At 43.9% G+C, this 23447-nt stretch overlaps 1 protein-coding gene across 2 annotated transcripts in view; it reads left to right on the top strand.

Moving 5' to 3' along the window:
• HMGA1 (high mobility group AT-hook 1) overlaps positions 1 to 16468 on the top strand; it is a 144975-nt gene extending 128507 nt beyond the window's left edge. For both annotated transcript variants that reach the window (XM_069238849.1, XM_069238850.1), the window contains exon 5: positions 13894 to 16468. In XM_069238849.1, coding sequence (XP_069094950.1) covers positions 13894 to 13959 — 66 coding nt within the window. In that variant the 3' untranslated portion in view covers positions 13960 to 16468. The remainder of the gene's footprint in view (positions 1 to 13893) is intronic.
• The last annotated feature ends 6979 nt before the right edge of the window (positions 16469 to 23447 follow it).

Below are 23447 nucleotides of genomic sequence, written 5' to 3'. Positions count from 1 at the left end.
CATCCAAAACGCCTCGGCCCGCCTCATCCTCGACGTACCCCGCAACAGCCACATCTCCGCACACCTGAGACACCTGCATTGGCTCCCAGTCAGCAAAAGGATCACCTTCCGTCTTCTCACCCACGCACACAAAGCCCTCCACAACAAGGGACCGGAATACCTCAACAGACGCCTCAGCTTCTACGTCCCCACCCGCCCCCTCCGCTCCGCTGGCCTCGCACTTGCTGCCATCCCTCGCACCCGCCGCTCCACGGCGCATGGGAGATCTTTCTCCTTCCTGGCGGCCAAGACCTGGAACTCCCTCCCCACCAGCCTCAGGACCACCCAGGACCACTCCGCTTTCCGGAGACTCCTAAAGACTTGGCTGTTCGAGCAGCGATAACCCCCCCTTTCCCCCCTAGCGCCTTGAGACCTGCACGGGTGAGTAGCGCGCTTTATAAATGTTAATGATTTGATTTGATTTGGTTGCCTATGGGTGCTAATTGCAGGGCTGGTGGCAATTTTGGAATACATCAAGTGGGAATGGTGGGTTGTGGTTCTTGTCTTTTTGGTGAAAAAGCATTGTTGAGTGAGGCATTATCTTTGTTGTCAGGAGCCTGATCCCTGGATAGACTAAGAGAGAGCTTGGCTATGTGAATGCTGTATGTAAAATTATGTGCACACACTCTGCTGCTTACAACAAGAACCTCAATGATAAGTTTCTAATACTGCAAACAGATGCAGAAGTTGGTGGACCTGGTGTTTATGAAGAGACAGTACACTATAACAGCAGCACATCCCTTGTATAGGTACTGCATCACTGTGTCTAGCCTTTTCAACCTAGTGTAGTGTGGCAGCAAAATACTTGTGAACCCTTACTCTGCCGTGAACGTAAACCAAGGCCTGTCTATGCAGCATAACTCCAATAATAACAGGTTACCAATAGAAACACATTACACAAGGGAACTACACTACTTTGCGCACAATATGTGCTATTTAAATAATAAGTGTTTATGTCATACTTTTTCCTGTAATTGGTATAGATTTTTAGGACCACCCGTACAGAGAATTTGGACATTCATCCGGAAAGCAGTCTGAAGACATTTGTGACAAAAATATGCATTTTATAAAACACACTGCCCTTCCAACATTTAACCCTAATTATTTGAGTGGGTTTGACCCTGTATGTGCTGTGGGTCATAAAAGAGAATTAAAAGCTGGTTGTTATAATATGTTATTACGCTGTACTGTTCCTCGGCGACGCACAGGAGTGTGCTGCGGAAGGGACTGGTGAGGATATACTGTATACAGAGCGGAGGCGGAGCCAGGTGCAGGAGCGCAGAGTAGGAGCGGCGCAGGCAGAGTGTACGGTGGTGTACAGCAGAGAGTGGGGGCAGAATGTTGACGGGGTCTGAGGCAGCATTTGAGTCCCCCGAGTACCCCCACTTCCCTGAGGTCTGGGAGGGGCATGGCAGTTGGGCAGCGAGTCAGTGGGACAGCGAGACAGCAGGGAGCTCCAGCCCAGGTGAGCTCTGTGCTTTGTTGTCTGTGCGGTGTGGCTCAGTGCCCGTGTATTGGATGTGCTGTCTCTGTCTGCCGCTAATCTTCCTGCAGTCACTCAGATTTGATAGTACCACCCACGCAGCTCCAACCTTGCTTTTGCACCTGCACCCCTGACGGCAATAAGCAACAAACAAACAAATAAACTGAGCAAAGCCAAACGAGCCTGGCCCGACCTCTCCATCACCCTGTCACACCGATATGGTATTGCTGCTATCTGCATTGCATCCTCATCAGCCATACCCTGATTACCACTTGATGACTCGACTACTCGTTAGGAGTAGAGCAATATGGCGTAACATAGTGCTGCACTCTGCACTGCACGTTCTGTGACCTGCATCTTATATTGGAGCTGTGCTGGTTTATATATTGTTTTTCATTAGGAGCATTGCCACAGACACTGCCTTTCCAGCAGAGCAGAGCAGAGCAGCTTCAGAAGTGTGGAATAAGCGTGTACTAAGCATGCTCGTGCCCCCCGGCCTAAATTGACGAAGTGAAGTGATGAAGAGAAAGAGCAGCAAGTGGCAGGGGGTGTGGCGGCGCTCAATATTTTCGGACACTGTCAGATACTGCCACATTAAACTAGCATTTACACTCAACTAGCAGCTAATCTACGAGGTGGACATTGAGTGTGCACAAATCTAAAAAACAGCTCACAAAATTATTGCAAGTCCTTGTAAAATCTAGAAACTTGGAAAAGTCGGAGAATCAGAAGTCACGTGTCAAGAGTTGCAAGACAAAAAAAAAAAAACACCAAAAAACACAAAAATCAGAGCTGAAACTTGTTATGACATCCTTAGACCGGACTCAGCCGCAAAGAGAGGAGTTGGAGCTGGGGTTGGAGTGGTTCAACGAAATAACGATCTCACAACCACGCACAGCAGTGGCAACAATAATACCACCTAGATCATTGTCTGTTCTGATTCCTCCGAGTACTCTGAGCCCCTTAAGTCCCACAGGATACCTGAGGGCAAGAACCGAGATACAAAGGACATAAAAGGTGCAAAGGCCACAAGCAAAACAGGCAAATCATAAGAGGCAGAAGGAACAGAGGGCTTGCAAAATATTTAGTGAAAACTGGAAGCTGGTACACAGAATTTTCTCTGCATGGACGGGAATTAGTAAACCAAGGAGGCAGCCTAAGGTAGCAGACCTGACTCAATCAGCATTCTAGGTGCTGGGCCTGCATTGTAAATCGAATATGTCTAAAACAGGAATCGAAAGTTATTGGTGTCATACGAGTCCCACAAGCATGCAGGCCCTGCAAGCCCCATGAGTCCGATACCATTTGGGACAGAGCCCACAGAATTCACAGAACCCATAGACCCCATAGACCTGAATAGTTGTGTTGGATATGTCAGTGAGCTGACCTTGGATAAAAAATCTTAAAGACTTAAAGATGGGCCAAAAGCGAAAGGTCCCAAAAGTTAGTAAAACATACATACACAACTATTTCACAAGAGAAAGGAGTGGATTTTGTACCATGGGGCAAACTACTGAATCCACTATATCCACGGATAATCAAGGCTCATGGGCCACCACTGCCTCGCCAGAACTGGCTTTTGACCCAGCAATTAAGTCAACGTAAATAGAGCAAGCACAAGACAATGCCAGCCGTGCTGCTGACATAGACAGCAGCATGGATGCTTCAACTAATGGGGAGCTGATAGAGCTGGCGGACACCGTAACAGGAGAAAGTATGAGCATGCATAATGAGAACCATTACAGTCTTACCACCGAGACTAACACTGGTAATAACATTAACACCAATCAGATGGTCGCTGTTCACCAAGCTGAAGCAATAAGAATAGCCCCGATTTCTAAACGGTCAATGAGGGGGCAGGCAGTGCTTCCAAGTAATAGCCAACTGCTAACAGCGGCAGAGATCCATCAGACAGTATTATTCCAATCAGTGGAATCGCACGTACAAGAGTACCATGACAACAGTCTGACCCATTCAACCCCCTCACAGGGGGCACAAAAGGGCTTGCAGGACTTCATTGCATAGTGCAATAGCCTAGGAAGGCTGGATACTGCAAGAAACAAGCCTGGAGCAACCAGGCTGAGAGGATGAGCTCAGGGGAGACCACAGAGAGGACATAGGAAAAGAAAATTCACCCAATGAGGGGTGGGAGGGAGTGTGTAGTGCTGACTGCATCATAAATACTATCAACAATTCCCTTCTAGCCGCAGTTAAGGCTTTCACATGGCAGTCTCATAAGATGGAGATTAATTTAGAATTAACCCACATGCTGGCCCAGAATGTACTTCTGTTAGATAATAAACTGAACTCACTAATCGGGAAGCTAGATAGGTGGGACCACAGATGCACACCTGGCAAGGGAGTGGATGGGAGCCATACGGAAGCAATTATTGATACTGCCAGAGCTGCTAACTAACCTTATTCAACACTGCAAACCAGCTGGGGAAACCAATAAAAAAACTGGCAGTAGGTGGCCTGGAAGCAAGATATGCCACCCCTCAAAGTAATTAGTAAAGGGAGGTCCTCCACACCCACCTCTACAGCTGAGGAGGTGGAAAGCAATGAGAACGAATCAAGAAATGAGCCTCCTTTCATTTTGCTCCCACTTTCTCCCACTAATATTGTGGCTAAAAATAGCCCAGAAGAGCCAATTCCGGAGATAGCCTCAAACCAACTGTGTAAGTTCGATACTGGGAACAATCAACAGCCCAATTAACAAGAACACAGAAGAAGAAACTGAAAAAAACACTCAAAGCCACAAAACAAAACGAATAGACAGAGACATACTAGGAAAACATCTAACGACCCCAGCAATATCCCAGTTCTGTTGGAGCCTTACCCAGCCTTTAAGCAGAGATCGGGGTCTGCTCCCTCAACTGACACTTGTTCAACTGGGGAAGCCCAGACCGCCAACAACAAGCTTAAATCTCAAATTACTAACAATAAGGATGTCCCGGCCAGCAAAGAAGATCATAACTTTCAACTTGCCAGCTTTGGGATGGAAGACCCCACTGTCAAATCTGGCCAAGCACCCCCCCATAGCAGTAGGCCGGATCAATGGAATAGATGACCCAAGGATAACAAAGGGGCCATCACAGGCCAGTTAATAAGAGCCTGCAAAGGATCAAGAGCACAGGGGGGGTGGAAATTCTATACAGGGCCATCTTTAAGACAAAATCTGTGATCTATCAACCTGGCTTGGAGGGAATGAGGAGCATCACAGAAGGCAATCTAGAAAGAGTGCCAAACAATGAGCCACTTGCAAATAATGGTGGCTCAATTCTAAAACAAAAATGTAACAGAGAAAATTGGATGCACGCCATTGATTAGCACTTGGCCCCTGAAGATACTACACTTGAACTCCATAGGGCAAAGGGGCTAGAACCTCGCAGGAAACAGGGGGCAAGTAGCATAACACTGAATCAAGGAAAGCAAACATTTAGGCCAGCAAGAATACAAAAAATACACAAGAAAAATTACATCCACAGGAATATTAGGGATGGATCAGGAGAAGGCCTGGGGTAGAGAAAAAAGATGTCAACCTTTGATCACACATAGTTCTGAGCCCTATCAGGAATACGTTAGGGCATTAAACTTAAAGGGGGTATTCTGACCCCGGCCGGCGGCTGAAGCCGCCGGCCTGGCTGGGACCGCCAGAATACCGCTGCGCGGTCAAAAGACCGCCGCGGGTATTCTGGGTTTCCCGCTGGGCTGGCGGGCGACCGCCAGAAGGCTGCCCGCCAGCCCAGCGGGAAACACCCTTCCATGAGGATGCCGGCTCCGAATGGAGCCGGCGGAGTGGAAGGGGTGCGACGGGTGCAGTTGCACCCGTCGCGATTTTCAGTGTCTGCATGGCAGACACTGAAAATCTTTGTGGGGCCCTGTTACGGGGGCCCCTGCAGTGCCCATGCCATTGGCATGGGCACTGCAGGGGCCCCCAGGGGCCCCACGACACCCCATACCGCCATTCTGTTCCTGGCGGCCAAAACCGCCAGGAACAGGATGGCGGTATGGGGGTCGGAATCCCCATGGCGGCGCAGCTTGGATTCCCCAGGGCAGCGGGAAACCGGCGGTACACCCATGGGAGCACCGCCAGGGTCAGAATGACCCCCAAAGTCTGCAAACTCTCAGGAAAATATTGATCAGTCGACAATAATCTTTACTCCATTATACGTCTCTCAGGGGCCATGGGATACTCTTAATAGATCAAATATTCTACGATTATTACATCACATATGACTATTTGAAAATCTCACATCGGAAGACTTACTGACTGTGATTTTTAACACCTACACACAGATTAGTCAGAACGAATCCCCACTGACTGTATGGTCTGAACTAAGTGACATCGTAAGAATCTTTGAATACGAAGGGCTGCTGGAAAATAGGGGCATAAAAATAAGTAAGCCAGCCGTAGAATGGTATCCCCGAGTCCTAGCTGCCGGAAACCAATCAACACACCTGGATAGGAAACCATTTAGCTCTTTAAGAGGAACTCCGGTTATGGAACCACTGATGCTAGAGGAAAAAATAATGATACAGCTGACAAGGAACACAGGAGAGTTTCAATCTGATGGGATAAATGATGATTACGATAATGTGAGGAGGCAAGGATGGGAATGGCTCCCCACAGCTCTGACTACCAAAGGGAAAACGTATATTTAATTGCAATTGCCCTCCCTTAAAATTTCAATTCTAAACAATCAAAATAATTAGTTTGAATGTGGCTGGTTTGGCCAGCTTCAGTATTAAGAGCTTTGTAAACAATGCAGATATCATGTGCTTCCAAGAAACATGGTCGGCAGAGCCACTGACTATACAGGGTTTCACCACAATTCAGTTTCCCGCCCACAAAAAAACCTGTTTGGAAGATATATTGGAGGACTTGCAGTTAACGTTAAGTTAGACTTGGCTGTCAAACTAGTAACTTGGGAGATATCAATCAATCAGTGCTTGTAAAGTGCAACTACTCATCCCGTTAGGGTCTCAAGGCGCTTGGGGGGGAGGGAGTGTAGCATATATTGGTAAGGTGGTTCTTAAAAAAGCCATGTCTTCAGTTCCTTTGTGAAGCTGAGGAGGGAGGTGGTTTGTCTGATGTGGAGAGGAAGGCGTTCCAGGCGGTGGTTGCGAGGTAGGAGAGGGAGCGTCCTCCTGTTCTGGTTTTCCTGATGCTGGGTATTTCTGCAAGAGAGAGCTGGGCTGAGCATAGGGTCCTGTGGGGTACGTGGAAGTTGAGTCGCTGGTTCAGGTAGACTGGTCCTGTGTTGTGGAGGGCTTAGTTTGCATTGGTGACGATCTTGAAAATTATTATTTTCTCTATGGGGAGCCAGTGCAGTGTACGCAGGTGTTACGAGATGTGGCAGTGTCGAGGTAGGTCGAGGACCAGTCTGGCGGCGTTCTGGATGTTTTGTAGTTTGAAGGTGATTTTCTTGTTGATTTCGGCATAGAGTGCGTTGCTGTAGTCCAGTGTGCTGGTGATGAGGGCATGTGTGACGGTCTTTCTATGTTCGAGGGGGATCCACTTGAAGGACTTGCATAGGAAGTGGAGGGTGTGGAAGCAGGTGGAGGTGATTGAGTTGATTTAATGGTTCATGCTAAGGTCAGAATCCAGGATGATTCTGAGGTTGCGGGCTTGGCTGGAGGGGGTGGGCGGGTTTCCAAGGGTGGGTGGCCACCAGGAGTCTTTCCACGCTTTGGGTTGAGGGCCCATGATGAGTACTTCTGTCTTGTTTGCGTTGAGTTGAAGGCAGCTGTTTCTCATCAAGTTGGCGACTGCTTCCATGCCTTTGTGGAAGTTGTATCTGGCTTTGTTGGGTTCATTGGAAACAGAGAGGATGAGTTGGGTGTAGTCAGCATAGGAGATGATGTTTATTCCGTAGCTTCTGACGAGAGTAGCTAGCGGGGCTATGTAGACGTTAAACAACGTGGGGCTGAGGGAGGATTCCTGGGGCACTCCGCAGGTGGTGGCTGTGGGATCTGCGAGGAAGGGGGTGAGTCTCACTCGTTGAGTTCTGCCAGAGCGGAAGGATTGGATCTAGTTGAGGGCCTTGTCTCTGATGCCGGCTTCGTGGAGTCTTCTTATCAGGGTATGATGGGAGACTGTGTCGAAAGCCACCTAGAGGTCTAGTAGGATGAGTGCCACCATCTCTCCTTTGTCCAGCAGGGAGAGGATGTCGTTTTTTGCGGCGAGGAGGGATGTTTCGGTGTTATGGGGTTTTCCTGAATTTGGATTGAGAGATGTTGAGGATGTTGTGGTCTTCTATAAATGTGGAGAGTTGGCTGTTGACTGCTTTCCCAATGAATTTTACAGGAAATGGAAGTAGGGAGATGGGCCTGAAGATTTTGAGGTCGTGGGGTCTGCCGAGGGTTTCTTGAGGAAGGGGTTGATCTCAACGTGTTTCCAGCCGTCGGGGAAAGTGGCAGCAGCCAGTGAACGGTTGATGGTGAGGCAGAGCTTGGAGGCGATGATGTCTGCGGCTCTGTTGAAAATGTGGTGGGGGCCTGGGTCTGTAGGGGCCCCGAAGTGTATAGACTTCTTTGTTCTCAACGTACCTTCGGTGGTGAGGGGGGTCCAGGTGGTGACTGTTGGTTTGTTGGTGTCGGGAGTAGGTAGAGGGGTTCTGCGCGTAGGTTGTCCTTGCTGAAACTGTCATAGATGGTCTTGATTTTGTGGTGTAACTAGGTGTTGAGTCTGTCACAGAGGTCCTGTGAAGGTGGGATGTCACTGGTGGATTGGGCGAACTCCTTGATGATGCTGCTGAAGAGTTCCTTACTGTTGTGTGCTTGTGAGGAGATCCTGTCTTGTATAGCTTTCTTTCTGGTGTTTCTGATGAATTGGTGGCGGCGGCTCTGAAGTTGCTGTGGGCTTCTGTGGATTTGGTGTTACTCCATATTTTCTCAAGTGCGTCTAGATTCTCGGAGTTCGGGGGTGAACCAGCTGGCTTTCTTTGGGTGGGTGCTGTTGTTCTTTTTGAGGGGGGCTATGGTGTTGGCGCAGTCGGCGATCCATTTATGGAAGGTGCGTGCTGCTGTGTTTGGGTCGTCGTTGTGTGCGATGGTGGGGGCTGTGATGGTGAGGGCGGCAGTGAGCTGATCATCGGTTAATCTTGTCCAGTTTCTATGTGATGGTTGGTTTGGGGTCTGATGACAGCGAGTGTGTTAAAGGTGAAATGGAAGCATCGGTGGTCTGTCCATGGGAGTTCCGTGGTGTGACTGAAGGTAGCAGAGGTTCCTGTAGTGAAGATGGGATCAAGGATGTGTCCTGCTGAGTGTGTTGGCTCTGTCACGATCTGTCTGAGTTCTACGTTGTGGAGGTTGTCTAGGAGGGATGCGGTGTTGGGATCTTGTAGATTCTCGAGGTGGAAGTTGAAGTCTTCCAGCAGGGTGTAGTTGGTGGCTGTGATTGCTTGTGCGGAGATGCAGTCCTTGATGGAGTCGGCGAAGGGTGTATGTGGCCTGGGGTGGGGGGGGGGGGAGCCGGTAGATGAGGTTTCCCCTGATGGTGGATGTCGGGCTGGTGTGTAGCTTGAAGTGGAGGTGTTCCATCAGGCTTGTGGATTCTTCGGAGTCCTTGGAGTGTGTATTCAGGTGGAGGTAGGACCTGTGGACGATGGTGATTCCCCCACGAGGATGGCTGGGGCAGTCTTTCTGGGAGATCTTGTATCCCTGGGGGATGGCGATGGTGATGTCCGGGCCTGAGGTGGTGTTGGCCCAAGTCTCGGTGAGGAACGCGACGTCCAAAGTGATGCTATCAAGGAGATCCCAGATTTCGGTAGCGTGTTTATGGAGGGAGCGGATGTTGAGGAGAATGCACTTCAGAGTTTTCGGGGTCGGAGAGTTGTTGTGGGTGGGTTGTGCTGGGTCCAAGGTGTTGGTGGTGGTGTAGGTTTGGCGGCAGCTGAAGGGAGCGTGGGTGTTACCTGGAGATGCTTGCTTGCAGTTGTTGTAACAAGTAACATGCAAGTGATAACCATTCATGGCCTAGCCTTTTGTAAAAATAAAATAAAAAAAACATCCTGGTAACAGTTGGAAACATATATATTAACCCCTTTCAAGGAAAGAAACAGATGATGGTTAAATCAATTTTGCCCTTGCTGAAGGAGTTTTTACATGAACATCCAGATCATGAATATGTGATTGCAGGAGACTTCAACTTTCGCCAACTTGGTCAGGAAACAGGCCCCTGTTGAGACCCCGCAAGATCAGTCTTAGAAACTTTCTTTAAAGAGTATGATCTTATAATGACAGACTGTAGCAGCACAGCAGTGGGCACACCCATTCCAACGTTTAGAAATATTTCCACAATAGACTACATTTTCTTAAGCCCAGCATTGACGTGTAGATACTCGATCCACAAGGTGATTACTAGAACTGAAAGTGACCATAATCCAGCGGTAATAGAAGTTGATCTTGGCGCAATGAGACATGAACCCTATAAAGCTAGCGGCCATCAACCTATTGCTGGCTTATGCCCATTAACAAAACAAATTAAATGGAGCGCATCTTACAAAATAAAACATAAGGCATCGAAGCAGGCTAACGGCACAGTAAAACTTCAATTTGGGGTGGGTTGTAACAGAGTGCAGGTTAGCCACACCGAGGGCAAAAGACAAAGTGTGGGCAAGCTGGCAGCAACCAAGGAATGTATACAGACAAAAAAAGGAAGTTTTGGCAGGTTGAAAGGCGCTATAAGAGGAACAAAACTCCTGCAATGGAAGTCCTCAGGAGCCTGGCACAGAAAGAGTACAAAAGAGCAATATGATTATTGAAGGTAAAAGTGCCCGAAGAATGTTGGAAACTCTTGGTTGCACTGCTGCCACCTAATAAAAGTAGAGAATTCTGTGACTATATCAATTCTCTGCTATATGCATCAAAAACTACCGTTAGCGTGATTTCTGCCAGTGATTGGGAAAGGCACGTGGGAAATCTTTATGTGGACCCAAAGTATGTAGAGGCCCAAGAACTTGCCAGGGGGCATCACGAAGTAGATGGGCTAGATGATAAGACAGTAACAGTCACTATTAAGACTGTGCAAATGGTGCTTCTGGCCCCAATGGTCTTCAGGGGAGCATATTCAGAGATGATCAAGCTTATTGGGATGAACCTCTGACTGCTCTATTAATGACTGTCTACACTACTCTGTGGTCCCAGAGGCCTGGAAAGGTGCAATACTTCAACCTATTTGCAAAAAAGGGGGCACTACTCTACCTGAAAATTATAGGTTGATAGCCTTACTAGATGTAGATGGCAAAGCTTACGCAAGGGTCTTGCTTCAAGAGTTTGAAAGCTGGATATCTGCAAATTATATCATACCTACATACCAAACCGGCTTCAGACCTAGTTCTCCTACCTTAGATAATGTCCTCGCACTTTCATATCTAGGTAAAAAAGCATTGAAACCATCATCTCAGCCGATTTGTGCATGTTTTATTGACTATAGTGCGGCCTTTGATGGGGTGGTGCGCCATATCCTTTGGAAGAAATTGGCGACTTGGGGGATAACAAGGAAACTGCTTGCATCAGTAATGGCACTATATTCCAACACTTGGGTGCATATAAAAATGACAAACACACATGTAACCAGGAAGATCCTCCACAACAAAGGTTTAAAGCAGGGCTGTGTTATTGCCCCCACACTTTTTAATTTATACACAGCAGATCTGGGTGCGGAGTTGCTTAGAGGAAATACGATCCCTCGGAGACTGGGACAAACTGTGCTCCCCATAATCCAATATGCAGATGATTTTGTCTTGCTCGCCCAAACCCGGATAGGGCTAAAAAGGGGTTTAGATATACTGCACAGCTACAATGAACGAAATGCCTTAAGAGCAAATGCAACAAAAACCAAGTCCTGGTCTTTGGCCGCCAGGTAAAAAAACATCAGAGAACCTGGAAACTTAGACCACTAAGCATAGAGATGGAAGATAAATATCACTACCTTGGTGTTTGGTTATCAAACACATGGAGAATATCACATCTGGTAGTGGCATTGGCATCCAAAGCAGAAACAATCTCTTATGCATAGCAAAACTCCATCAACAGCTTAAGGTCCCAATATCAGAGGCAATAAGGAGAGTGTAAAAGACGAAATTGCTACCTGCAATTACTTACGGTCATCTTGCATTCCCTGGCAGACTGCCAACTCCATTGGAGAGTTGCCAGATGGGAGCCTATAAAAAGGTATTTAGGATCCCCATATCAACTAGGCATGCAGGGATACACCTGGAACTAGATACATTAAGAATGGACATAATGTGCAAAATGGACATAATAAAGTTCCATCAGAGTGTTTGCAAGGCAAATGTCGACAGCCTGAGAGGGGCTCCGAAAGCAGTCTTCAAAGACTAAACCAGCAGTTGAGCCATCTGTCTAACACAGGCCGAGGAACAGTTCAATCTGGCTCCCTTCTATACTTGAGATCCCTCTATCATGAAGGCGATGCTGAAGAAGAAAGAGATAGGTGTGCAAGCCTCTAGAGATCAAGACATTTTAACAATCAGGGATATCAGCAGAGCCAAATGCTTGCGTGAATACTACGCAACCACTAAAGGCCAGCCTTACATTGAAAGCACCTTTAGGAGCTCGAGCATTCTAAAGCATCCTGCAAATGCGCCTATTAACTCTTCCTGTCTGGAACTATTGACGTAAATGGAAGATGTTGCAGGGGCACTTGCAGGAATGTACTCTGTGTAAATATCACACTGAATCTATAACACATCTTTTATGCTGCTGCCCATGTTTGGCCTCAGAAAGATGTCAACTTTTAAAACCCCTGTTGTTGAAACACAGAGTGAGAACATACAAAGAAGCTATAAGATACATATTTACTGCAGTGGTCCCATGGAACTGGCCTGCTTTGGGACATTTTTCCATAAAATGAGAAAGGCCCTACATCATGCACGGGCCAAATTAGTACAGGAATTTACAGGCGGAGTGAGATCTATAAAGAAACGGCATTGACGAAATTGCTCCTACCTCCTAAGTGACTATACATTTCTTCTAAATGGTCCTGGGCACTGGAATGGTGAGATGTAAGAAGTTACCTCTTGTCACTGTTTGGCTAAAGAGCAGGGGCTTATAGAGTCAGCACTTGCACTTCTTAAGGCCAGAAACATGTCCACTGAGTTGAGAATTAAAGCAGCTTAGGGCACACGGATGCTTGCACTTTTTCAATATGAACGCAAGGGGCCTATGGGAGTTAGCATTTGTACTTTTAAACGCTTATTATAGTTCTTAGCGCTGAGAATCAAGCAGCCCATGGCAGAGCCCATGACACTGAGACCGATAAGGCTCTGTGTTCAATAAGACGGGTGCATGGAATGTATTATTTAGCATTTTACTCCCAAGAGATTGACTAAATAGTGGGGCACTTGGAAAGTTAGACTCGGAATTTTGCAAACAAGTGATTAGAGGCTATTAATAACTCGATGTATATGAGCCTAGTGATCTAACAAACAGAAAGTGCTTGTGCAGGGAGGGGCAATGGAAGGTTATGTTTTTCAATTGTAGAATTTCAGGCTGTTGCACGTTTGGGTTATTTTAAACCTATTTTATATGTATTTATTATAGGATGCCATGTGACTTATTTACCCACACAAGTTTTATGTGGGGTTTGTGTTGGTTAATAGTCTTTGCATTTTATGGGCGTTTATCCTCTTTTATTGTATTTGGTGCAACAATTTTAATTAATCATGCATTAAGGATTCATTCATATTGTTCCTGTTTCGTCTGGAGTGATGTGCCCACCGGACAAAGCACCAGATTGGACGCTTCCTTAATGGATATAGCTTAATCATGCAGTTCCCTCCCCCACCCAAAGGTCAGGTCTAGTTGCAGCCCTGCTGCACATCAACCACACATTCCTGAGTACAGGGCTGGAGGTGTAGAACTCATTTCCAAAAGACACAGACCTGACAAGTGGAAACACTCAAATTTCTAGAGGAAATACTAAACACAAACAAAACCTTCAGCTGAAGTTGCTCTATCATAAGTTTAGTGTTGTGGAGAAAAGTAAACTGGTGGATTTGACACCTCAGAGATCTCTTCAGGACTCCTCACCTTCCAGAGCAATAGTGTAATAATGTAGCCAAACACTGAAACACCTCCCGAAGCTCGTTTTGGCCTGCGTTCGAAAGCAGCTCTAGAGATGCACCTTTCTAGAGTATGTTCTCATCACAAAGGTTTCATCTAGCAGAATGTTTGTATATGTTTGGTTTATTTGTTCTCCTTTTATGTATTCATGTTGCATAAAGTAAGCTGGCAACTCATGCCTTTACTCTTCAAGATTAAAAGTCAAGATTATGTTGATTTTGGAAAACTAGCCATTTGTTCAGCGCAAGCCTCTAACCTTTGTTTGCATTCCTCACCCACAGGAGAAGGAAGAGAAGGATGAGCCTTTATCACAGGAGTCCTCGGAGGAGGAGGAGGAGGAGCAGTGAAGCTCACTGGCTGGATGCTACCTCATTAACCAACATGCAACTGCTGATCAACCTCTGGACAGAACAAAGCCTCTTCCCCCATATGCCAATCCTCCATTTCACTGTGTTCCCCACCTTGGTTCCAGTCATAAACCCTAGCCTATCCCACATCCCTCCAGTGCTCTAATCCTACAACAGCATCAGAGAGGAACAGGCTTCGAGAACAAAACCCTCAGTACTGTGGCTGCCCATGGGGGCGTGCATGCTCTAATGCAAAATTATTTTTATTGTAAAAGGGCAGAGAAAACACAAAACACTTTTTTTTTTATATCGGACAAGGTTACACTTTAACCTAAAGAATATAATATAGGGCTTTTTTCATTTGCTTCAGGTAAGCCATTGAGAAGGCTTTCTTTTTTGGGGGGCAGTTGGAAGCTGGCTTGGTGCTAAAGACCTTGACTGCTGTTAGAGTGTGTTAAGGAAGGTTGGTAACGAGGACTTCTTTCTTGCTCTTAGGGCTTTTCTAATTTTGTAGGTAGGAACATTGGTTTTAAAAAGACTGATCCTTTGCTTCTTTTCTCAGATTTTCCTGACGTGTCATCAAAAGTAAGATATAGGTTATTCACTGATATCTGTTACCTGAAATATCTGCATGCTGGAACATCAAACTGTGTAAAGAGTGTTTCAGAAGGAGTGAGCCTTCCTCCTACCCTCCCCTACAGCCAGATGACATAGACTTGTCTATTCTCATGCTCTATTAACAAATGCATGGGATAAAAATATGTCTCCAGTAAAGAAGAGGTTGGGTTTTCCTTGGATTTTTCAACAAAGGACATATTATTTACAGAAGAGAGGACCAAAATTTCTAAAAAGTAATTCTTGACGATTTTAACACACATCTCCTTTTGGTGACTAACTGTCACATCTTTATTCTTAGTAAGTTCAACACTTCAGTAATCAATAAGTTCGGCACTACAGTGCACAGAATTGATGCCTTATTAGGCTGTCTTCCTTCTTGGTTAACTCTAGAGATTATATTGATCCCAGATGGAATATCTCAAAATTGACTGTGGTATAAATTACATTTTTTGCAAGTCTTAGCTGTTTATCCACCTATTGCTTACTAAGAATACATTGTCTTCAGACAGCACTATTTACAATCACTAGCTTAGATTTTTTTATGGTTACATTTCTATTGATTTGCTTGCCTTGACAAAGTGGAAGTGTTGCACAAATCACGTTTTGACTATTGCATGGTCCTGATTTTATTAAGTATTGAAGTGATTAAGAATAAAGATGTGACGGCTGTAATCCTGAAAAGGAGATATGTGTTTGAATCATCAATAGTTATTTTGGGATATGCATGGGTCTACAATTTCATGTTTTATCATACATATTTAATATAGGCACAAGTGCTTCACTCTGTTGTTAAAAGAATGTCCATTCAGGCCAGGTTTTGTTATATTTCCTGGTTTTCATCTAATTACACACAAATGTTGTGTTTCCCTCATCTCTTCCTCCTTAATTCCACAAGATAAGGCTATAACAAATTGGACTGTTCAATTCTCCCAAAAAGAAAGCTCTTATCAAAGATTATTTATAGCCTCAGTGTTGTGGACCAAATCCCTCGGCTTCTTCTGAGAGAGAAGGACAATACACTCCTAGCACTTCTTCCTTCAAATGAATCAATCATCCATTTATCCACAGCCTCAGTGCATTGGAGAGGGCCTTCCATGCAATCTCAGTGCTCCCTCAGTTGCTTGGGACCCCTCATCAGCCTTCAAAACCTCCTGCGGTGATGGATAATTCCTATGCATTTAGAACCCAATCCTCTTCTCCTTCTTCCCCTCAATATGGAAATTCCTGAACTGTGCCTCATTATTGTAGAGGAGCACTGACCTCACTGATCCTCAATCTTTCATTACATTCCCACACTTTGCACCAATAGCTGCCTCGTCACTGGCTCTTGATATTAGCACCATCAGCTGCTCCTGTTTTTTTTTTCACATATGAGCTTACATGCGGGGACTTGTAGGCCCAGACCGCTAATGGGAAAAAGCAGAGCAACAAATGCCAGTGTGCAAACTGCTGTTGCACAAAAAGCTAACACTGACTGAAGCTTTCACACATGACGTGGTCAGTTGGCATCTATATTTACATGGTCAATAGCCTTCCTTAGAGCCTTTTGTATCTGACCTAATGGGAATTCTTCTATAAAGCGCTACTTTGTCATTCTTCAGCACAGCCCCTATTTAAACTTACCCATGCTAAATGTGGACCCACTTTTTTGTGCTCTGATCCATCTCTCTATGGGTCCCCAGAGCAGGCACTGCCTCAGATGAGGGGTTTTACAGAACATGTGTTAAAACTGTTTCGCCATCATAATTGTTATGTGCAGTCAGACTTCTGTTTTTACTGGTTTTCCTTTTTCGTTTTGTTTTTGGTTTCATTCACAACTACCTCTGGTTACATTATGTTTCATGTTCAGATCCACAAATATCAATATTAAACTTGTTACATTGATGCTAAATTTGTTGTGTAGTTTTTTTTCTGCTGAGTTGGAGCAGCTGTAGTTTCTGGATGACCAAAGATACATGAATGATGGTGTTTGTTACCAAGAGAGACCTGCTGTGGTTTACTAAAGGAATCCATGCTAACAATGATGCAAAGCTGCAATCCAGTATTTCTTCTAACATTGGATGTTTTTTCATAATTGTTGTCCCAATTTACAACAAGTAAACAAACTTTTCGAAAATAACAGTATTGCAACCGTTTGTAAAAACAGGCAAGGAAAGGATTGTGTCCTAATGATCTGGACAATCTACTGCTTAGGACAATTCAGTACTTGAAGACAGTGGAGAGAGACAATATATATGTTGTGACTCGTTCCAGTACAAACCTTTCTGAATTAAGCTATCTTCCAAGCCTTATGGAAGGCAACCCATGGTTAGAGTTGCTTCCTTTTTTTTCAAGCAGGACTCACTTGCTGTATGCAGGGGAATGTACTAGTATTGACAGACACCCCATGTTGACAGGATGACATGGCTCTTGTCCCGGGCTTTCCTTTTACAAATCAATGCCAGCGTTCTCAAGTTTCAAGATTCCATGCACAAGTTGCTTATCTAGGGCAGGTTTTATTTACTTAAGTTCTGTGACTTGGTATCATGTTTATCACATTATTAATTCAGGAGTATGAGGGTTGCTTAGCATCTGAGGAAAATGACCTCTTGACCCACCAGCTTCACTCCATTTCCCCCCTCTCCTCTATATTGTGCTACAAATCCTAATCCATTTGTTAGCTGTGTGTGTTCCTGTGTGACGGAGTCAGAGATCTTTTCTTGGAATTTCCTCCTCATGTGTGCTCCTGCTCTTTGATGCCTGGGTGGGTGTCGGTCCCCTGGGCAGCATGTGAGTGTTGCCGTCTCGTAGTCCGGGGCCCGACAACGAACGGTTTGCTTGCTCCTGAGGGGCATTGTTAAATGGTGAATTGTAGTTAATATTGCTTAGTTTTTCATAAAGGAATGTTATTATGCCACTATTTTCCCAAGTCATTATTGTTCTAGAATGTATAATGTAAATTGTACATTTTATTTGCTGCTGTGTTTGGTAGCAGTCCTGGATTCTTCTTGGAGAATAAACTTTTCGTGTTAATTGGGCCTCCTTCAAGTTTCAAGTATTTCCTTTCATCGGAATATGGAACATAATTTTGGCGACAAAAACTTGTGGAATATCTTTCTGAACCCACTGATTGAGAGGCCCTGGTGATTTATTATCTCCTACGTATCTTTTGAGGCCACATTTGAGTATTTCAGTCTTCTCAAACGTGGATTTATATTTTGCTTTTACTCAGTGCCCTCCTGTGAGTGATGTTTTGTGTTTGTCATATACTGTTACTATGGCTTTCCTTGCTGCTTCTTTAGTGGTTGGAAGTTAAGCAGCGTGCACCTTTCAAAACATGCAATTATCTGCATTTTAGGGAGCAAGCATACCTACCGGCATTTTCAGAGTGAGTGCATTCTCAGGATGCACTTCTTTGCTGCATTCGCTCTCCTGTTCGAAGCTACTCCTTCTGCAGTATTGCTGTCACATAGACTTTATCTGCCAAGCCCAGATCACTGTGGAAAATACGTCACGTGTCAGCAATTTCCTTATGTCATCAAAACAAGCCCTATTGGCCTCGGAAAGACGTTTTCTCATGTCGGCGGCCATTTTTGTGCTTTTTGATCTTTGCAATTTTACAGTATTACCTGGATGTTAAACGAGTTTACCGTTATCACTGTTATTTCTTCATTGCACTGCCTGTCAACACGCTAACAGATAAACCTGAAAAGATTATTTGTATTGCTTATTGACACAGTGACCGGCACACCTATAAATTTCAGAATTATTGTGTTTATATTAGGATTATCTACATGGTGCTAGGCACACCTGTGCGAGTGGATATATGTATTGTCTTTACCATAGATTATTACGGTATTTCTGAAGTGTTATATTTACCCTTAATTGTTATTTACTCTCTATTGTGTTATTTCCTGTGCTGTGTTTGTTGTGAATATTTATATTCTCATTTCAGCGTCTAATAATGTTGTGCAACCTCCTCCATTTCTACAAAATCCTGGAAGACTTACTATATCATTGATGAAACGATTGAGAGTTTTTGAAAGCTATTTAGTTGCAAAAGATGCTTCAAAGTATAGCACTATTTATTTTACAGCTTTATTATTCAACCACAGGTCTTTGATAATTTGTCTCCTGCAACAGCACCATCCGGAGATGAGTCTTAGGGTGTATACACAGAAGCCTTAGCTTGCATGAGCAAACAATATTCAGATGAAACATCCGTTATGCTTGAAAGGCATATATATATATATATATTTTTTTTTTAAGAAAGCAGTTGGTGGATGAGTCTATTGAGGATTACTTAGCAGTATTAAGTAGACCCTGCTGATAAGTGCGAGTTTGGAGCAAATCTTGATGTACATCTGAGTGATCAACTTGTTTTTAATTCAAACAAAAAGATTGAAGAGTGTATCCTAACATGTAAAAATCCTTCTCTTAATGAAGTCATGGATATAGCTAGAAGTATAGAGCGATCTCTCATCTCCTCCAAAATTATAGTTGAGGATGGCAAAGCTATTGTACAAGTAGCAATTGTAAATAAGGATGATGTAGTTGAAGTATTTGCAACATCAAATAAGGATAATCAAGAAAGGTACTGATAGAAAGTGCTACAGATGTGGATCAAAATATTACTTAGGTAAGTGTTTCATGTCTATCTCAGGCAAAGAAATGTACCAATTGCAAGTAGATTGGACATTTTCATGCTGTGTTATGTTCAAGTAAAACTAAGTCAAAGGTCAATAAGGTATGTGTTGATGATGAAAGGGTCGCCCAACACCATACTTTCTGATCTGACATTTGAAAGAATGTGGTCAAAACAATTATTGTGACAGTCTGATGTCAATCTGAAAGCATTTGGTGACTATGATATTATAATGAAAGGTTTCTTTATAGACATTTTGAAAATCAAAGGCAGAGAGGTGTTCTCTAAGATATATGTAGCTGAGAAAGGTAAAGACTTAACGGGCTGGCAAGATCAGGCCAAGTTAGGCATTATGTTGAAACCAAGGCATGAAGAACCTTTTGTCCTTGGAGATGTCCTATTATGTCTGTAGATTATTCCCATATAGAAGGTGGGAATGAAAAGATTGATGAGTTGATTAACAAATATGATCAAGTATTTAAAGATGATGTTAAATTTGTTTGTGGTTTTGAATACAAGATCAGACTGAAAGGCAATGCTACTCCTGTTATACAGAAAGTCAGACCTGTGCGTCTTTCAGTCAAAGAAGATCTTAAAAAACAGTTAGATGTTATGTGTAATCAAAGTCTTATAACACCTTTAGAGTATTCCAAGTGGGTGTCCGCATCTGTGATTGCCCAAAACAAATCAGGAGACATATTCCTGTGTGCAGACGTCAGAGTACTCAATCGTAATATACTGATTGACTGCCAACATGACATGTTGGCTAAGTGAGGTTCTAATAGGTATTTTTCCTATTATAGACCTACTGTCAGCGTATCATCAGATACCTCCTTCTAAAGACTCCGAACCTTTAACAATGTTTATAACTCCATTTGGAGGGATCATGTTTTTGCAGATGCCATTTGGCTTGGCGTCCTCTGCTAGTGTTTTTCAACGGTTCACTAACAAAATGTTTAGCGTTGAAACTAACATTTAAGCATTTCAAGATGGCATTCTTATTCATACTGAGAATCTAAATTTTGTTTTGAGTCAATTGGAAAAACATGGAGTTACAATCAACAAACAGAAATGTACCTATCTCGCCAATCAAGTTGATTATTTGGGTCATAACGTCTAATGTCAGGATATCAAGCCCAAGGCTTCCTTACTGAATGCTATCACTGATGCTCCAGTTCCTAACGACAAATATGCTGTCAGGGCATTTCTTGGATTAATTGAGTATTGTGCCAGATTTGTCCAAGGGTATGCCTTAGTAGTACAGCCTCTACAAGAGTTGTTAAAAAAATACTAAGGGCCAGGTTTACAAGAAGCTGGCACAGTGCGGTGCTGTGCCAAAATTAGGAGTGTCACGTTTTAGAATGCAGGGATGTGCGATATTTACAAAAATACGATGCACCCTGCATTTCCCCCGTGCCGGCATTAAATTAAGCAGCTTGCGCCAACGCAGTCATCCTTGCACCATAGTGCAAGGGTGTCTGCATTGAGGGGTGTTCCTTCCTGCACATAAACAATCATCCATGGCATTTTGCTTATTCTATATGTGCTGCAAAATGCAGCACACATAGAAAAAGCAAAAAACATGGAAGAATAAAAGTATTTCTCCTTGTTGCGACATGGTAACTCCACCCCTGCCTCAGATTTATGAATTCTTGTAAATCTGGGGCAGCGTCAGAAGCAGTGGGTGTTGCAGTGGAACGGCCACTGTAACACCAATCGCATGCCCCTCTGACGCTGAAAAGTGCATCAGAGGAACCCATAATTACAAGGAGGCATAAAGTAAAAAGAAAAGTGGCATTACACTTACTTGTAATTATGGAGAAGTGGTTAGCGCCACCAAAGCATCACAAAAAGTGCTAGGGCCTTGTAACTCTGGCCCTAAGTTTCTGTGGTCAGATGAGGAAAAACAAGCGTTTTATAAAATGAAGGGTTTGATAGTAGGTGCACCAGCCATCAAACCCGTGGTGAAAAAAGTGTGATCACTGTAGATGCAAATTCTATGGGACTGGGTGCGGTTTTAAGTCAGATTGTGGATGGGCAGGAAAGCACTATTGCTTTTGCATCTAGAGAATTGACTATGACTGAGAAGAATTATAGTACAATAGAACGAGAAGCACTAGCTTGCTCTTGTACAGCTGAGAAATTCAAAATGTATGTGAAGGGAACTAGGTTTGATTTGGTTACAGATCACAAAACATTAATTTACATGTTGGGAGAAAGCTGTTCTAACAAAGCATCATCTATCACGGTTAGGCTTTTGTCAAGGTTGCAGGAATTCAATTTTGCCATAAAATATGTGCCAGGAAGGAAAATCGTAAGGGCAGATTGCCTTTCACGGTTTCATTGAAAATGAAAGCGAATCAGGATATGTTGAAGAATATGAATGTGTGATGATGGTTTCTGATGCTACAGAGCATTTTGATATTACAGACGTTGAGTTGAAAGAGAATTCTTCTAAAGACGTGTCTCATGAGTTGATTTAGAAGTACCTCATATCTGGATGGCCTTGTGATAGGAGTTTGAGTTCAGGACTACGCCCCATTGCAAAAGTTGCATCAGAATTGTCATTACTTAACAATTTTGTTTTCAGACAGGATGTATTTGTTCCTCTCATGGGTTTGCGCAGAAAAATAATTTCCTTTGCTCATCAGGCACAATTGTTTGTTACAGCTACTGTTAAGAAAATAGAACAAAATTATTGGTGGGCAGGAATCAATGGTAAAGTAAGAGCTTACATTGACAAATGTGCTGAATATCTATGTTCGGATAAACATTGGAAGGTTAATACCAATCCGTTGTGTCCAGTTGAGTGGCCAGATAGATCTTGAGAAAAAAATAGATATTGATTTTGCAGGACCCTTTAACATTCTGAGGAGTGAAACAAGTTTCTTATTGCTGCAGTGGACTATTTTGCAAAATGGTTATATTTTGCTTTTGTCAGAGTTAATGACATGCATTCGGTGGTCAAGTTTTGGGAGAGGTTGTTTCAGGAGGAAGGACCACCGAAAGAATTTGTAACAGATAATAGCATGCATTTTATTTCTGAAGAGACGAAATTGTTTTTCAGAAAACATGGACTGAAACATGTCAGAGTTCCAGTGCATAGTCCTTCCTCCAGTAGGATTATTGAGGGCAAACCCCATGTTGAAGGACGGTATACAAACAGTGGTTGCTAACAAACTGAATGTTGGAGATTATTTGCAACGGAAGGTATGGAGTTATAACATCACTCCTCATAGCACTACTGGTGTTGCACTTTTTATTCTTTTAAGAGGTAGGAAGCCAATTTCATCTCTTAATCCGGCATAGTTGAGTGAAAAAATTGACAACAAAAATGTTGAGTTGAATTTGGAAAAAAATCGTAAACAAGTTAGGACCAAGTAGAATGATGTACATTTTATATGCTGCTGTGTTTAAGAGCAGTCAAGGGTTCTTCCTAGAGAATTAACTTTTTGTGTTAATTGAACGTCCTTCAAGTTTCAAGTATTTGTTTTAATCGGAAAATGCAACAGGCATACATGCCAACTCACCCCCATTTGACTGGCATTGCCTGCTTTCACTCATATTCATCTCTCCTGACAAACAAAAAGTCTCCTTAGACTTCACTCTCTTTTCAGACCTATACCACCCTCAGTATGCATACACTTGAATGGGATCACCCTCTTATAGCATCTGACTCTACCCTCACTGGAGAGTAAACATGTTGACTGGTATGGAAGGGTACTCCCTTTACAAAGAGAGTTGGCCTGAGCCATTGAGTCTGTGACCAAGTGCAGAGTGGTGGTGCAGATGGTGCTGCCTTTCAACAGGTCCTGCCGTTGGGTGCCTCTGCAAAAACAAGCACTTGGGCTTGTGCATTTATGCACATGGAGATATCAGAGGGGCAAGATCCTCGCCACAAACAAATGTGAAAGTGCAGGTTGTTTTCGAAGCTGTACTACCTGATGTTGGTTGGGTGGTGGCCATCTTGGGGTCAGGATCTGCCTGAGGTGGGTTGGCGTGGAAAACACAGATGCAGTAAGTATGTATTCATTGCAAGGTACTCTGACCCTCTGTGCATAAGCCTCTAGTTTGGATTGTTCCAATGAACTGCAATGTTCCCCTGTGATAATATTTCCCAAGACGATGCAGGACTCAGACTCATGCTATAGCCCCTCTGTCTATATGACTGCTTTATGTCAACAACATTGTATGGGTGTGGGCCTGGGCCTAATACACTACACTTCTACGGTGTGTGATTCTGACT

Source organism: Pleurodeles waltl, chromosome 6 (assembly GCF_031143425.1).
Source record: "Pleurodeles waltl isolate 20211129_DDA chromosome 6, aPleWal1.hap1.20221129, whole genome shotgun sequence".
NCBI lineage: Eukaryota > Metazoa > Chordata > Amphibia > Caudata > Salamandridae > Pleurodeles > Pleurodeles waltl.
This window is presented reverse-complemented; position numbering and strand designations above follow the sequence as displayed.